At 44.8% G+C, this 16,814-nt stretch overlaps 1 protein-coding gene across 3 annotated transcripts in view; it reads left to right on the forward strand.

Annotated features, from left to right (window-relative positions):
• STYXL1 (serine/threonine/tyrosine interacting like 1) overlaps positions 1–16,814 on the forward strand; it is a 67,947-nt gene that overhangs the window by 46,011 nt on the left and 5,122 nt on the right. For 2 of the 3 annotated variants that reach the window (XM_045786235.2, XM_087868055.1), the window contains 3 exons: positions 4,051–4,125; positions 5,483–5,580; positions 7,225–7,337. In XM_045786235.2, coding sequence (XP_045642191.2) covers positions 4,051–4,125; positions 5,483–5,580; positions 7,225–7,337 — 286 coding nt within the window. The remainder of the gene's footprint in view (positions 1–4,050; positions 4,126–5,482; positions 5,581–7,224; positions 7,338–16,814) is intronic. The other variant, XM_045786236.2, reaches the window with a different exon arrangement.

Genomic DNA, 16,814 nt, shown 5'->3' on the forward strand with positions numbered 1-16,814 from the left:
CAGAAATAATTATGTAGATAAATAAAAAATACTTTTGCTGTCACTTTTATATCTCTTCAAAACATAATTGATTACGTGGGACGCCTGAGTGGCTCAGTCGGTTGGGCGTCCGACTCTTGATTTTGGTTCGGGTCATGATCTTGGGGGAAGGGGTGGTGGTGATGGTCATGGAATCAAGGGCCCAGTCAGGCTCCCTCACTGGGGAGTCTGCTTCTTTCCCTCTCCCTCTGCCCCTCCCCCCACTCACGCTGACTCACATTCTCTCTCAGATAAATAAAATCTTAAAAAAAAAGTTTGCATGGAGGCAGCATTTATGAAACTGGACAATATGAGTGTCCATAAAGCAAGACTCGACCAATCTTAGGAGATTTAAAATCACATACAGTTGTTTTTCATTGTAGAAAGCATTAGAAATTAGAAATCAACAATTTAAAAAGATAACCAGAAAATTACTGGAAACTTAGAAATAAATTTTTATTTATTTTTTATTTTTATTTTTATTATCTATTTATTTATTTATTTATTTGACAGAGAGACAGTCAGCAAGAGACACAAGCAGGGGGAGTGGGAGAGGAAGAAGCAAGCTCGCAGCGGGGGAGCCTGATACGGGGCTCGATCCCAGGACTCTGGGATCACGCCCTGAGCCGAAGGCAGACGCTTAACGACTGAGCCACCCAGGCACCCCTAAAGTTTTATTTTTTTTTATTTATTTTTTTTATTTTTTTTAAGATTTTTTTTTTTTTTTTATTTATGTGACAGAGATACAGCCAGTGAGAGAGGGAACACAGCAGGGGAGTGGGAGAGGAAGAAGCAGGCTCCCAGTGGAGGAGCCCAATGTGGGACTCGATCCCGGAATGCCGGGATCACGCCCTGAGCCGAAGGCAGACGCTTAACGACTGCGCCACCCAGGCGCCCCTTTTTTTTATTTATTTAAGTAGGCTCCATGCCCAACATGGAGCCCAGTGTGGGCCTTGAACTCACAATCCTGAGATCAAGACCTGAGCTGAGATCAGGAATTGGACACTCAACCAACTGAGCCACCCAGTGCCCCTAGAAATACATTTTTAAATAGCATTGGTTAAAAAAGAACTCATGATGGAAATTATGAAATATTTTCAACTACATAATAATAAAGATAACATGTATCAAAACTTGTGGAGTGCAGTTAGGCTGTGGGTAAAGGGAAATTTATAGCCTTAAATGCATCTATTAAAAAGAAGAAAAGCTAAGAATCAACTAGTTAAGCATTGATCTCAAGGAATGACCAAAGGAACAGCAAAGTAAACCCAAATAAGGAAGAAGGAAGGAATAGTAGCAGCAGATTATTGAACCAGAATCAATGAGAGGATTGAGAAAGTCAGAATAGTTTTTAAAAAATTAATAAATCTGATATATCATTGGCAAAAAGGGGCAGGAATAGCCATTTATAAAAAGAGACTCTACCTATTCTACAAATATTAGAAAGATCTTAGGATATATGAAAACTTTATTATAAGTATGAAAATTTAGATGAATGAATTTTTAAAAAATACAACCTATCAAAACTGACATCATACAAAATAGAAAATTTGATTAGTAATCGATAACTAATAAATTTCTCATAGAGAGGGGCGCCTGGGTGGCTCAGTCGTTAAGCGTCTGCCTTCGGCTCAGGGCGTGATCCCGGCGTTCTGGGATCGAGCCCAACATCAGGCTCCTCCGCTAGGAGGCTGCTTCTTCCTCTCCCACTCCCCCTGCTTGTGTTCCCTCTCTCGCTGGCTGTCTCTATCTCTGTCGAATAAATAAATAAAATCTTTAAAAAAAAATTTCTCATAGAGAAAATTCTGGCTCTAGTGAAGAATGTTACCTAATGTTTAAGGAGGAAATAAAGCCAACATGATTTTTCTTTTTTAGAGAATAAAGGAGAGGAATAATTTCCAGCTTGTTTTATGAGACTAGCATAACTGACTTTACAGTCTGACAAAAAAAAAAAAAAAAACAAAACATAATGCAGGTAAACTGTAGACTAATTTTCTTCATAAACACAGATGTAAAAATCCTGAACAAAATATTAGCACACTGACTACAGAGCTCCAGGGAAAGGCTAATATGTGATGACTAAATTGGGTTTGTTTCGAGGATACAGGGCCGTTTTAGGATCTGAAAAATCAATCCATGTAGTTAACCATATCGATAACATAGAGGAAAAGTCAGGATTATTTCAGTAGATGCAGTGAAAGCATTTAATATTCACTATAGATTCATGATTTAAAGAAAAACTCCAAGCAAACTGGGAATCAAGGGGAATTTTGATCTAATGAAAAAAAATTATGAAAATCTCTACAGCAAACATCACATTTAATGATAAAATATTGGAAATTTTTCTCTGAGTCTGGGAACAAGGCAAAGATGCAGCTACCTCTACTATTTAACACTGTACTTGAGGTCCTAGTTAGTGAATATGACAAGAAAAAGAAGACAGGAATTGGAAGGGGAAAAAAACTTCAGTTATTCAGACAATATAATTTTATATGCAGAAAAGCTGGAACAAGCTACAGAGAGATTATTAGACTTAAGTGAGTTTGCTGGGTTTAAGATCAATATACAAAAAATGTTTTTCTGCATACAAATGAGAAACAAACTGAAATTTTAAAAACATATACTAGCATAAACATACTAAATACCTAGGATTATACCTAACGGAGGATGTGTAAGACCTCTACCAGAAAATTACACAGCATGACTGGGAATTGAAGACTACCTAAATAAACAGAGGTGTTATTTTTTTTAATTAAAAAAATTTTTTTTGAGTGACCTCTATACCCAATGTGGGTATTACGTATTAGAAGCATCCATTTTGTAAAGATCTTGATTCTTGTCCAATTGGTCCACAGATTCAGTAATCCCCATAAAATTCCAATAGGTTTTAGCGTAATTCTAAGATTTATATGGAAATGCAAAGGGCAAAAATAGCTGAATATCAAAGAACAACAAATGGGAAACTTACTTGACCAGATACCAAGTCTTAAAACACAAGAAAGGCATTGGGTTGTTGGTACAGGATAGAAAAATACACCAATAGGAGCAGAATGGAGTCCAAGCAGACCCATGCCTATATAGACACTTGAATTTTGACAAAGATTTTCTCCTATATTTTCCACTAAAAGTTTTATGGTTTTAACTTTAACAATTTGCAATCCATTTTGAAATAATTCTTGGATATGGTGCCAGATGTTTTGCATATGGAGGCCATTATTTGTTGGGGGAAAAATGATCCTTTTCCTGTTGATTGATTAGATACCTTTGCTGAAAATCAGTTGACCATGTGTGTGGTATTATAGCTGGATTCTTGATTCTTTTTCATTGGTCTGTGTTTTTCTTTATATCAATTCTGCACTCTCGACTACTATAGTTTGGTAATAAATTGTGAAATCGAGTAGAGCTAGTCCTCTCCTTCTATTCTTTTTCAAGGTTGTCTCCTCTGCATTTCCAATAATTTTGGAATCACCTTGTCGGTCTCTACAAAAAGCCTGCTGGAATTTTAATTGGGATAGAGTTGAATCCATAGGCCAGTTTGGGGGAGAACTGACATCTTACCAATGTCGAGTTGCCTGACGATGGGCCTGGTCTAGCCCTCCGTTGACTTTGCTCTTTCATTTCTCTCACAAATATTTTATAGTTTCCAGGGTACAGGTCTTGCACATCTTGTGTCAGATGTCTTCCTAAGTATTTGATATTTTTGAGGTGGTTATAAATGGTATTTTTAAATTTTCACTTTCTGATTATTTGTTGCTAGTGTATAGAAATGCAGTTGATTTTTTTTTAAAGATTTTATTTATTTATTTGACAGAGATAGAGACAGCCAGCGAGAGAGGGAACACAAGCAGGGGGAGTGGGAGAGGAAGAAGCAGGCTCATAGCAGAGGAGCCTGATGTGGGGCTCGATCCCAGAACGCCGGGATCACACCCTGAGCCCAAGGCAGACGCTTAACCGCTGTGCCACCCAGGCGCCCTGAGAAATGCAGTTGATTTTTATGTAGTAACCTTGTGTCCTTCCACCTTCTCCATCTAGATGCTTCCCACATTGTGAAGCTTTCCCCACCTCCCTCAACTTCTCCCTGCCCTTCCTCTCCAGTATCACATGCAGGTCTTTATCCCCAAACCTATCCGATTGGATTGGGGCTCTTTGTTTCTGTGTCTGCCTCCCCCATCAGGTGGGAGCTCCTTGAAGCTGGGAGAGGCTGGCCCTCTTTGGTTCATCTTGTGTCCACTAGGGTCCAGCCCAAGGTGTGGCACACAATAGGCATTGAGTGAGTGTCTGAGGAAAGAATGGATGGATGGATGGATGGATGGATGGATGGATGATGGATGGATGATGGATGGATGGATGATGGATGGATGATGGATGGATGGATGATGGATGGATGATGGATGGATGGATGGATGGATGGATGATGGATGGATGGATGGATGGATGATGGATGGATGATGGATGGATGGATGATGGATGGATGATGGATGGATGGATGGATGGATGGATGGATGGATGGATGGATGATGGATGGATGATGGATGGATGGATGGATGGATGGATGGATGGATGGATGATGGATGGATGGGAGAGGGAGGGGGAGAGAGAGAGAGAGAGAGAGAGGGAGAGAGATAGGGAGGGAATGATGGACAGATGGATGGATGGGAACTGTGCTTGTATCTGCTGAGACTAAGTCAGCCTCTTTTTGTTTCTGAGTCTATTGCAGCTTTCTGCCTGCCACAGTGGTCTGCATGCTGCCCGATGTCTCCAGTAGACCACAGTCTTCATAACGAACATTCCCCAAGTGCTTACCATGTGCCACACGTTCTGGTGGCTCCTTGCAGGCATCCTGTCATTGAACCTGCCGTACACCTCCTCTCTCTCCCTTGTTCGTGACGTTGTAGCCACTCTGATGTCTCCATTGTTTCTCAAGTCCATCAAACATGCTGCCTCTCAGCACCTTTGCACTTGGTGTTCTCCCCTACCCTCTTTCCTTAGATGGCTGCCTGGCTTGTCCCGTCACCCCTTTAAGCCTCTGCTCAAAGCCTTCCCTGACCACCCTGTCTCAAACAGCACCCCCCCAACTCTCCATCTTGCTTACCTGGTTTCTCCGTGTAACGTAACAGGCTCATTCTCCAAGCTCTTTACATATTCCTCCCCATCCTCATTTGACTCTCTGCACCACGCTCTAGGAAATTGCCATGAATGGTTAATGATAATGATGTCACGTTTATTGAGCATTTACTATGTGCCAAGTGGATTGCCTAATGCTTTCCATAGATGAACTGACTTAATCTGCACGACAGCCCTAGGAGGTAGGGCCTGTTTTCTGAGACAGGCTCAGTTATTTGCCCGTCTCTCCCCGAAGCCAGCTCAGCATCCCTTCCCTGTGGTCCCACTGCTGTGCACGAGGCGCACTCCAGGGGGGTGGTGTGCGAGTCTGCCCAATTTCCTGTGCTTTCCTTCTGTTTAGTTTCATAGACGACAAGGACAAACTTCTGCACATCAAGATCGAAGATTCCCCGGAAGCCAACATTTCCCCCTTTTTACGGCACCTCTGTCACTTCCTTGGTAAGGAGCGATCTCTGACCAGGAAGCAGTTGGCCTGTGCCCAGGGGCCAGAGGGGCTGTGGCACCTGTCCCCATGCCTGTTCCTGATGGTGACTGCCAGCACTGAGGAGAAGAATGGCAGGGCCCAGCACAAGCCCAGCCAGGGGTGGCCAAGCCCTGGGACAAGCTCGGCCCTCAGGAGCCCTCGGCAATGTGGATAGCCACACATTTACCTCGGGGGACGTGGGGCCAAATAAGAGCACCAGATTGTCGACTGAGTGCCCCATGTATGTTGTGGCCCTGGCTGAAGAGTTAGGCCCTCTGGGGTCTGGCCAAACCCCAGTCCTGGCCTCCCTGCCCCTGTTGGGCAGTGAGTGCGTTGGCCCACCGTGGGTGTAGGCGTTCAGGGAGGCCTGCTCTGGGCTGGGCTCTGGGGGCCCACAGGTAAATCGTGCTGCATCCCTGCCCTCCTGTCTGGTCCATGGGGTGGGGTGGAAGGCAAACTCTGGAACGCTCCCAGCTCTGACTTCCACGATCCCCAGTGTATGTGCACAGCGCCCCTTTGGCTCTCCCAGCACACGTGGCAGTGACCGCTCATTGCAGGTGGAATTTTCAGTCATTCCAGGGCTCCGGATTGCCCAAGGAGAGCAAGATGGATGGAGAGAGTGAGGTTGAGTCGGGTCGGGGCCCCAGCCCAGGACTGCCTGCTCCACACAGATGCAGCCCCAGCTTGCGTTTCCGCACAGGCGGCTGGAAGATGACGTGTTGGCCCAGATATCCCTTATTTGCCCAGGAGGTTGCAACAATCACTTGACTGGTATCTGAGATTGCAACTTGCCACGTGTCCCGCCACGGGATGGCAGAGCCCTGTGGCACAGAGGGCACCTTCCAGCCCTACCTTACTGGGTGACTCTGGGCCAGTCCTGAGCTGCTCTATGCCTGTTTCCTTGTCTGTATGATGAGCACGTGGCCTTCGTCATCTCGGGGTCCTCCTCCAGCACTGACAGTCTGTGATTTTGCGTTTGCTATGTTGATCTCCAGTTCTTGGGGGTTACCGGACTAGCCTAGGAAGCCGGCTTCCTCTCACTGGGCAAGACTCAGCCTCAGGGGCTTTATTAAGTGTGATTATAGCTGATATCTCTGTGCCGGGTGCTGGGCTAAGCACAGCACAAAATCTTATGAGGTAGGTAGTCTACTGTCACCCCCATTTTCTAGATTACAGAACTGTGGCTTAGAGTGACATGCTCAGGCCCCACAGCCTGTGAGTGGCAGAGTCAGGATTCACACCCAGGCTGCACTGGCTCTGTCGGCACCCAAGTGCCTGGTGGCGGGGGGGGGGGGCAGTGTGGCAGGGGGGGACCACCTCTCATCCCCGCCCCCCCTCCCCCAGGAGGCCAACTAGAAGCAGAGCTTCCTGGCCTGGAAGCCTGGAGAGCCAAGGCTGAACACCCAGTGTGATTCTCTAGAACAGCCAGTGAGGTCTGAGGGTCCCCGTTTGCCAGGTCACAAAACTGTCCTGGAGAGGTCCTGTGACTAGCCTAGGCTGTGGTGTGCTGGGTCTGCGCTCACTCCTGAACCATGGGCCCACTGAAGCCAGTCCACTTACAGCAGCTCACATCCATGCCCCCCTCCGGACTTCCCCCCCATCTTTCCTTCCTCTTGCAGAAATTCACCTCCAGCTTGGCTCGGTCATCCTGGTCTTTTCCACCTTGGGCATCAGTCGCAGCTGTGCGGCCATTCTGGCCTTCCTCATGCACTGGAATGAGCAGACCTTGAAGGTATGCATCGCCTGGTGGAGGCTCGGACTGCAGCTGCCTCCAGAAGGCAGGGTCAGAGCTGGACCTGGGAGGAAGGGGGCCCTCATTGGGGGTGTGGGAAGAGAAGGATCTGGAAAGGGAGCTCCAAGTCCAGTGCTTTACACAGCATACCACACCGAAGGGCAAGTTCCCAAAGGTCTGGGCCAGAGGTTGAGGCTGATTCCTTAGGGGCCTGGGGCTCGGCATATGGGACAGGCCCAGGCACTCAGGCTGGGCAAGGCCACAGCCAGCAGCTCCACGTGGCCGCGTGTCCCCCGCTGCTATCGCTCTGTCCACCAGCATTCTTTCAGGCTTCTCCAAGGCCGGTGCATTTTGGCTCTTGCTTGGAGCCAGAGAACTACGACCCTGGCAGGGCTCCAAGGGAACCTACTCCAACAGTCTTTACCCAGACCGGAGAAGGGGGCAGAGACCTGTCTCCACAAACCCCATGGAACCAGCGCTCCTGATGCCAAGGACAGTGCCTTCCCATGGCACAGGGAGGTGGCGACCTGCCCTGAGGGGAGGCACAGCTTGTGCATGACTTCAGAGGGCTTCGGTGGGACCGGAAAAGCTTCCACGTATACCCAGGGCTGTGCTTGAAGGAAGGGGAGGGTCAAAGAATGCCCATGGTCAGAGCCCATTGCCAGCGGTTTTGGATATTGACCCCACGTGCTCTTTGGGGACATTGCCAGCTAGAAAGAGTTTCGGATAGCCAGCAATTCCACCTGTAGCTACCTACCTGCAGGGAGTGGAAGCCAGGGCTCAGACATTTGTGGGGTACTGTTCATAGCTGCGTTACTCACCATAGCCGAGAGGCGGGAGTAACCCAAGTGTCCATCGGCAGATGATAGTAAATGAATGGTCTAGCCACACAATTTAATATTACTCAGCCTTACAAAGGAAGGACATTTTGACACCTGCTGCCACGTGGATGAATCTGGAGGACATTATGCTGTGGGAATGGGGAGTCGTTTCACAGATATAAAAGTTCTGGAGATGGATGGCAGTGACGGTCGTAGATGTATGTGCCGTTGAACCATACCTCCAAACATGGGTAAAACGGGAAGTTCTCTGTTACGTCTGTTTTTACCACAACTGGAAAAGCGTCTGGACGCAGAATCACGGGGCCAGGAGTGAGAGGCCCAGACCCCTGTTCTCTCACCCCGCCGTGCAAGGTGAATTGTCAGGGATCCTTGCCTGCTTGAGTATTCTGGGGTGTGCTGGGGGAAGGAGATGAAGTCGCTCGTAAATCTGGGGAGGGAGGCCTCTGCTGTTGCTCCTGCAGGAATGTCTCCCCAGGAATGGGCTCGGGCCTGCAAAGGGCCCCTTCGTCCCTGCAAGGGGCCCCTTTGTCCCTGCCTTGTTGAGCTGGAATGTAGAGAAGAGAAGACCAGGAGCTGGGGGAAGGCAGGCCGAGTTCTCTGCCTGCAGGGGGCGAACTCCCCTGGAGCTTGAATGGGCCATTTGGAGCCCTGGCCTGCAGGGGTCCTGGCTTCCTGATCTCTCACAGTGAGGTTTGGGCACAGAAAGGTTGACAGCCCGGCGACTCTGACATTTCGTGATGCTTCCCAGCCCTACCAGCTAGTCACAGTCCTCTCTTTGTTCATATCACAGGCAGATGCCACAGCTGCTTCCAGAGCAGGCTGGGGGGGAGAACAAAGAGAGAGGGTTCCCTCCTGGCTCCTCTGAGTTCTCCAGCAGCGAGGGCCAGGCCCCCTCGGCGACAGGGCACATGTAGACCCGCACCCTGACCTTTACTGGCCTCTGCATGACTCCAGCAGGGAGGGTGAGGCCCATCCAGGTGTGGCTGTCCCGGTCAGTGGGCAGACAGGTGTGTGGGCCCCTGAGGGCCGGATCATCCTTGCTCTCAGGAGAAGCCCTGTGGCTCCCATCCTGGGGTAGCAGTCTCTGTGTCCTGTACAGGGAAGTCCTGTAGCTGGGTGTTCTGCCCTGAGATGCCATCTAGATAACTCGACAAAAGGATCTGTGGGCAGGAAGGACTGCTGCTGGGACCTTGCTGGGTCCTTTCTAGACTGAGTCAGACCTGTGTGGCGGTTAGGTTTTCTTGCTACCAAGCAACGCCCTGGATTGCTGACAGAGGTTGACCTGGGTTCAGCTCTGGGGCCCAGAGAGACATTCCCTCCTCCCATTGTCTGTGTGGTCCTGGGGTCCTCCTCAGTGCATTGGGGCAGCTGTGCCGCTGGCTGTTGTCAGCTCAGTGGTGATGTTCGGAGCCCAGGGGACTGTTAAAAAAAGGCTGTGGGCCACTCTTGGGCAATATACTGCTCCCTGGGGCTTATGGTCCCAATTCAGTTCCTTGGGAGTACCAGGACCAGGAGAGGGAAGTTGGGGAGTGAACTGGGAAGAATATGGCACCCAGGACCACCCTGCCTGCCCTTGGCTTTCAAAGATTTGGCACAAGGTTGTATGGGCTCCCAGAGCCAGCAAGCCCTGAACAAACCTATTTCAGTTCTTTTAAACTACTGGGAGTAACTTTGTCTCTTAAAGATCTTCAGAGGAAAAAAAAGAACAAAAAGACAAACCAACTCCTGAGGCATTACAGTAGCTAACATGGGCAGAGTGCTTCCCACCAGCCCGTGTGAGTACTTTATGTGAGAACACAGTGACCCCACAGCATGCTGTTAGCCCCGTTTTGCAGGAGGCTTACAGAGGCTGAGTAATTTGCCCAAGGCCCCACAGCTGTAAGTGGCAGAGCTGGAATCCAAAGCCACATGACCCAGTTTCAGAATCTGGGCTTTACACGGGGCCCTAAGGCAGCAGGGAGAGCACTGGCCTTGTAGTCCGAAGAATGGGGCTGTGGGCTGGCCGCCCCTTTCCAAGAGTTACCTGGCCGTGACCCTTCCCCCTTCTGTCCCGCTGGTGTTTGCTGTGAGTCCCAGCAGATGCTTTGTGGGCTGGAAAGGGGTTGTGAGCAGCGAGCGTGGGGGGCTATGGTTATGGTTTGTCCTCAAGAGCCCAATCTGACCTGACCAGGACTTAATAAACCTTATAACTACATAGCTCTGCTTGGGGTACCACAGATTTCTTTTTTTCATAACGGCAAAATACACATAACACAAAATTTACCATCTCTGTCATTTTTAATTACACAGTTCAGCAGTGCTAAATACATTCACATCATGCAACCAATCCCCAGAATTCTTTTCATCCTGCAACGCTGAGACTCTATATTCATTAAATAGCAACTCCCCATCCCCCTCTTTCCCCAGCCCCTGGCAACTACCATGCTACTCTCTGTGTCTATAAAGTTGATTACTCTAGGTACCTCATATCAGTGGAATCATACAGCATTTGTCCTTTTGTGACTGGCTTATTTCACTTAGCATAATAGCCTCAAGGTTATAGCATGAGTTCAAATTTCCTTGCTTTTTAAGGCTGAATCGTATTCTGTTGTATGTAGTGTTTACCAGTGAGTCCATCTGGGCCTGGTGCTTTCTGTATTGGAGGATAATTTTTTTTTTAAAGATTTTACTTATTTATTTGACAGAGACAGCAAGAGAGGGAACACAAGCAGGGGGAGTGGGAGAGGGAGAAGCAGGCTTCCCGCTGAGCAGGGAGCCCAATGTGGGGCTCAATCCCAGGACCCTGAGATCGTGACCTGAGCCGAAGGCAGACGCTTAACGACTGAGCCACCCAGGCACCCCAAGGAAGATAACTTTTTTTAATTGATTCAATGTCTTTAATAGATATAAGCCTATTCAGATTGTGTGAGTTTTGGCAGATTGTGTCTTTCAAGGAATTGGTCTATTCCATCTAGATTCTATGTGGACATGGAGTTGTTCATATTATTTCTTTATTATCCTTTTAATGTCCATGGCCTCTGTAGTGATGTCTCTTTTTTCATTTCTGATATTAATAATTTATATCTTCTTTTTTCTTAGTTAGCCTGTCTAGAGGCTTATCAATTTTGCTGATTTTTTTTTTCAGAGAACCAGCTTTTGGTTTCATTGATTTTTTTTTCTGTTGATTTTCTGCTTCTTTAATTTTTGAAAGATTTTATTTTTGAGAGAGAAAGAGCATGCGAGTGGCAGGAGGAGCAGAGGGAGAGGGAGAGAGAGAATCCCAAGCAGACACCCCCCTGAGCACAGAGCCCAATGTGACGCTCTATCCCACCACCCCGAGATCATGACCTGAGCCAAAACCGAGAGTCAGATGCTCAACTGACTGAGCCACCCAGGCACCCCTGCTTTGATTTTTATTATTTATTTTTTTCTACTTATTTTGGACCTAATTTACTCTTCCATTTTCATTTCTTAAGATGGAGACTTAGATGATGGATTTAGATGAACATTCATCCTGGTGAATGTTCCATTTGAACTTGATTGTTCAAGAGTGTATGTTCTGTTGTTGGATGGAATATTCTATAGATGTCAGTTATATCTAGTGAATTAATGGTGCCCTTGAGTTCGACTATGGCCATACTGATTTTCTGCCTGCTCTGTCCATTACCCATAGAGGTGATGAAGTCTCGGTGATAGTGGATTCATCTATCTCTCCTTGCAGTTCTATCAGTTTTTGTGTCACATACATCAATGCTCTGTTAGGTGCACACCAGTGTGTGTGCGTGTGTATGTATACATAACACATGTTGTTTATCCCTTCGTCTGTTGATGGGCACTTGGGTCACTTCCACCTTTTGTCTATTTTGTGAGTAATGCTGCTGTGAACATGGGTGTACGAGTATCTCTTTGAGATCCTGCTTTCGATTCTTCTTTTTCTGCTTTACTCTTTATTAAGATATAATTGACATGTGATGTATTAGTTTTAGGTATACACCAATTATTCAATGATCACTATAAAATGATTGTTAACATCCATCACCACATATAGTTAAAAATTTTTCTCTTGTGATGAGAACTTTTAAGATCTACTCTCTTAGCAACTTTAAAATAATACAGTATTAACTATAGTCACCATACTGTATATATCCATAGGACTTAGTTATTTTTTTAAAAAGATTTTATTTATTTATTCGACAGAGATAGAGACAGCCAGCGAGAGAGGAAACACAAGCAGGGGGAGTGGGAGAGGAAGAAGCAGGCTCATAGCAGAGGGGCCTGATGTGGGGCTCGATCCCATAACGCCGGGATCACGCCCTGAGCCGAAGGCAGACGCTTAACCGCTGTGCCACCCAGGTGCCCCAGGACTTAGTTATTTTGTAACTGCAAGTTTGTACCTTTTGACCACTTTCACCCATTTTGCCCAGCCCTGGCCGCTACCCCTGGCAACCATCACTCCAGTGTCTGTGTCTGAGTTAAGTTGTTGTTGTTGTTGTTGTTGTTGTTGTTGTTTAGGTTCCATATATAAGTGAGATCATATGATATTTGTCTTTCTCTGTCTGACTTCTTTCACTTAGCATAATGTCTTCAAGTTCCATCCATGTTGTCACAAATGGCAGGATTTCCTCCTTTTTAATGGTTAAGATTCCATTGCGTGTTCCATTCCATTCCACATCTTCTTTATCCATTCATCCATCAATGGCCACTTAGGTTGTTTCCATGTTTTGGCTATTGTCAATAATGTTGCAGTGAACATGGGGTACAGATATCTTTTTGGGTTAGTATTTTTGTTTCCTTTGGATAAATACCCAGAAGTGGAATTGCTGGATCATATGGTAGTTCTGTTCTTAATTTTTTTGATGAACCTCCATACAATTCCCTAGTGGCTGTACCAATTTACATTTCTATCAGCAATGCATGAGGGTTCCCTCTTCTCAGCCTTGTCAGCACTTGTTATTACCTTTTTGGGAACAGTCATTCTAACAGGTGTGAGGTGGTATCTCATTAGTGATTTTGATTTGCATTTCCCTGATGATAAGTAATGTTCAGCACCTTCTCAAGTACCTGTTGATCATCTGTATGACTTCTTTGGGAAAAGGTCTATTTAGATCTGCTCTTTTTAAAATCAGATTTTTTTTCTATTGAGTTGTAAGAGTTCTTTATGTTTTGGATATTAACCCCTTATTAGATATATGATTTACAGATATTTTCTCCCATTCCATAGGTTGCCTTTTCATTTTGTTTCCTTCATTGTGCAAATGCTTTTTATTTGATGTAGCCCCATTGTTTATTTTTGTTCCTGTTACCTTTGCTTTTGGTATCAAATCTGAAATATCATCACCAAGACTGATATCAGGGAGCTAACTGGATATGTTTTCTTTTAGGAGCATTATGGTTTCAGGTCTTACATTCAAGCCTTTAATTTATTTTGAGTTGATTTTTGTGTATGGAGTAAGACACTGTCCAGTTTCACTATCTTGCATGTGGGTGTCCAGCTTTCCCAGTGCCATTTATTGAAGAGACTGACTTTACCCATTGTATATTCTCGTCTCCTTTGTCATAAATTAATTGAAAATATATGTGTGGGTTTATTTCTAGACCACTTTGTTCCATTGATCTATGTGTATATTTTTATGCCAATACCATACTACCTTGATTACTATAGCTTTGTAATATAGTTCAAAATCAGGATGTGATACCTTCAGCTTTGTTCTTCTCTCTCAAGATTGCTTTAGGTATTCGAGTGTCTTTTATGGTTCCATACACATCTTAGGATTGTTCTATTTCAGTGGAAAATTACATTGGAATTTTAATAGGGATTGTATTGATTCTGTAGATTGCTTTAGGTAGTAAGGACGTTTTTACAATATTAATTCTTCCAATCCATGAGCATGGAATATCTTTCTATTTATTTGTATCTTCTTCAGTTTCTTTTATCAATGTCTTATAATTTTCAGTGTATAGGTTTTCACCTCCTTCATTAAATTTACCCCTAGGTATTTTATTCTTTTTGATGCAGTTGTAAATGTAATCATTTTCTTTCTTTCTTTTTTTTTTTTTTTTAAGATTTTATTTATTTATTTGACAGAGAGAGGGAGACAGCCAGCGAGAGAGGGAACTCAAGCAGGGGAAGTGGGAGGGGAAGAAGCAGGCTCCCAGCAGAAGAGCCTGACATGGGGCTTGATCCCAGAACACTGGGATCACGCCCTGAGCCCAAGGCAGACACTTAACGACTGAGCCACCCAGGTGCCCCTTAATTTCTCTTTCTGATAGTTCATTATTAATGCATAGAAGTGCGCCTGATTTTTGTATATTGATTTTGTATCCTGTAACTTTACTGAATTTGTTTATTAGTCCTAATGCTTTTTTGGTGGAGACTTTAGGGCTTTCTCCTTTCCTCCCTCCCTCCCTCCCTATCTCTGTTCCTTCCTTCCTTCCTTCCTTCCTTCCTTCCTTCCTTCCTTCCTTCCTTCCCTATTTCTTTCCTTCCTTCTTTCTTTCTTTCTGTTTCTTTTTTCATCTTTCTTAGATTTTATTTCTAAGTAATCTCTACACCCAATATGGGCTTGAACCCACAACCCTGAGATTAAGAATTGTATGCTCCAACCCTGAGATTAAGAGTTGTATGAGCCAGCCAGGTGCCCCTCAAGATATTTTTGATTTCTCTTTTGATTTCTTCATTGACCCATTGGTTGTTCAGTAATATCCATATATTTGTGCATTTTCCAAATTTTTCTTGTAATTGCTTTCTAGTTTTATAGCATTGTGGCCGGAAAAGATGCTTGATAATATTTCAATCTTCTCAAATTTATTACAATTTGTTTTGTGGCCTAATATGTGGTCGGTCCTGTTCCATGCACCTGAGAGGAATGTGTATTCTGCTGCTTTGGCATAGAATGTTCTGTTAATGTCTGTTAACTCCATATGGTCTATTGTGTCACTTAAGGCCAGTGTTTCCTTATTGATTTTTGGTCTGGATGACCTGTCTGTTGATTAAAGTGGGGGTATTAAAGTCCCCTACTATTATTATATTGCTGTCTATTTCTCTGTTAATATTTGCTTTATATATTAGGTGCTCCCATGTTGGGTTCATAAATATTTATAAATTTTACATCTTCTTGTTGTATTGGCCCCTTTATCATTACATAATGACCTTCTTTGTCTCTCATTACAGTCTTTTTCTTAAAGTCTGTTTTGTCTGATATAAGGGTAGCAGCCCCAGCTTTCTTCTGGTTTCCATTTGCATGGAGTATCTTTCACCATCCCTTCACTTTCAGTCTGTGTGTGTGTCAGAACATCTGAAGTGAGTGTCTTAGGCAGCATATAGATGGGTCATCGTCATTGTCGTCGTCGTCTTCTTCTTCTTCCTCCTCCTCCTCCTCCTCTTCCTCCTCTTCCTCTTCTTCTTTTAAATCCATTTAGCCTGTGTCTTTTGATTGAAGAATTTAGTCCATTTACATTTAAGGTAATTATTGATACGTATGGACTTACCACCATTTTGTTAACTGTTTTTTGGCTAGTTTTATAATTCCCTTTTTCGTTCTCTTGTACTCTTCATTTGTGATTTGGTGATTTTTCCATAGTGGTATGCTTATTCCTTTCTCTTTATCTTTCGTGTATCCATTATAGGTTTTTGCTCTGTGGTTACTATGAAGCTTACATAAAACAACTTGTAACTGTCTGTCTTCAGTTGATAACAACTTAAGTGTGAACACAGTCTAAAGCTCTACATCTTTATCACCCACCCCCCACCACATTTTATGGTTTTGGTGTCACAATTTACATCTTTTTGACTTTTATATCATTAAAGAATTATTGTAGTTACAGCTCTTTGTACTATTTTTGTCTTTTAACCTTCATACTAGATTTATAAGTGAACCTACCACCTTTACATTAGATTATTCTGAATTTTACTTTACCAGTGATATTTATACTTGCCTGTTTTCCTGATACTAATCAGTGCCATTTCATTTCAGCTTAAAGAAGTCCCTGTAACATTTCTCGTAAAGCTGATCTAGAGGTGATGAACTCCTTCGACTCTTAATTGCCTGGAAAACTCTATCTCTCCTTCAAATCTGAAGGACTGCCGTGCCCTGTAGAATATTCTTGGTTGGCAGTTTTTTTCTTTCAGCACTTTGTTTTGTTTTTAAAGATTTTATTTATTTGTCAGAGAGAGCACAAGCGAGCAGAGGGAGAAGCAGGCTCCCCGCTGAGCAAGGAGCCCGATACAGGACTCAATCCCAGGACCCTGGGATCATGACCTGAGCCACAGGCAGACGTTTAACTGACTTAGCCACCCAAGCGTCCCTCAGCACTTTGAATATATCCCATCACTGCTTTTTTTTTTTTTTAAAGATTTTATTTATTTGTTCAACAGAGAGAGAGACAGCCAGCGAGAGAGGGAACACAAGCAGGGGGAGTGGGAGAGGAAGAAGCAGGCTCATAGCAGAAGAGCAGAAGCAGGCTCATAGCAGAAGATCGCCGGAATCACGCCCTGAGCCGAAGGCAGACGCTTAACCGCTGTGCCACCCAGGCGCCCCATATCCCATCACTGCTTTCTGGTCTTCAGTGTTTCTGCTGAAACTCTGCTGAGAGTCTAATGGGGCTTCCCTTATGTGTACCAAGTTGTTTTTCCCTTGTTGCTTTTAAGATTCCCTTC

Source organism: Ursus americanus, chromosome 2 (assembly GCF_024610735.1).
Source record: "Ursus americanus isolate L20-20 chromosome 2, mUrsAme1.1.p, whole genome shotgun sequence".
Taxonomy (NCBI): domain Eukaryota; kingdom Metazoa; phylum Chordata; class Mammalia; order Carnivora; family Ursidae; genus Ursus; species Ursus americanus.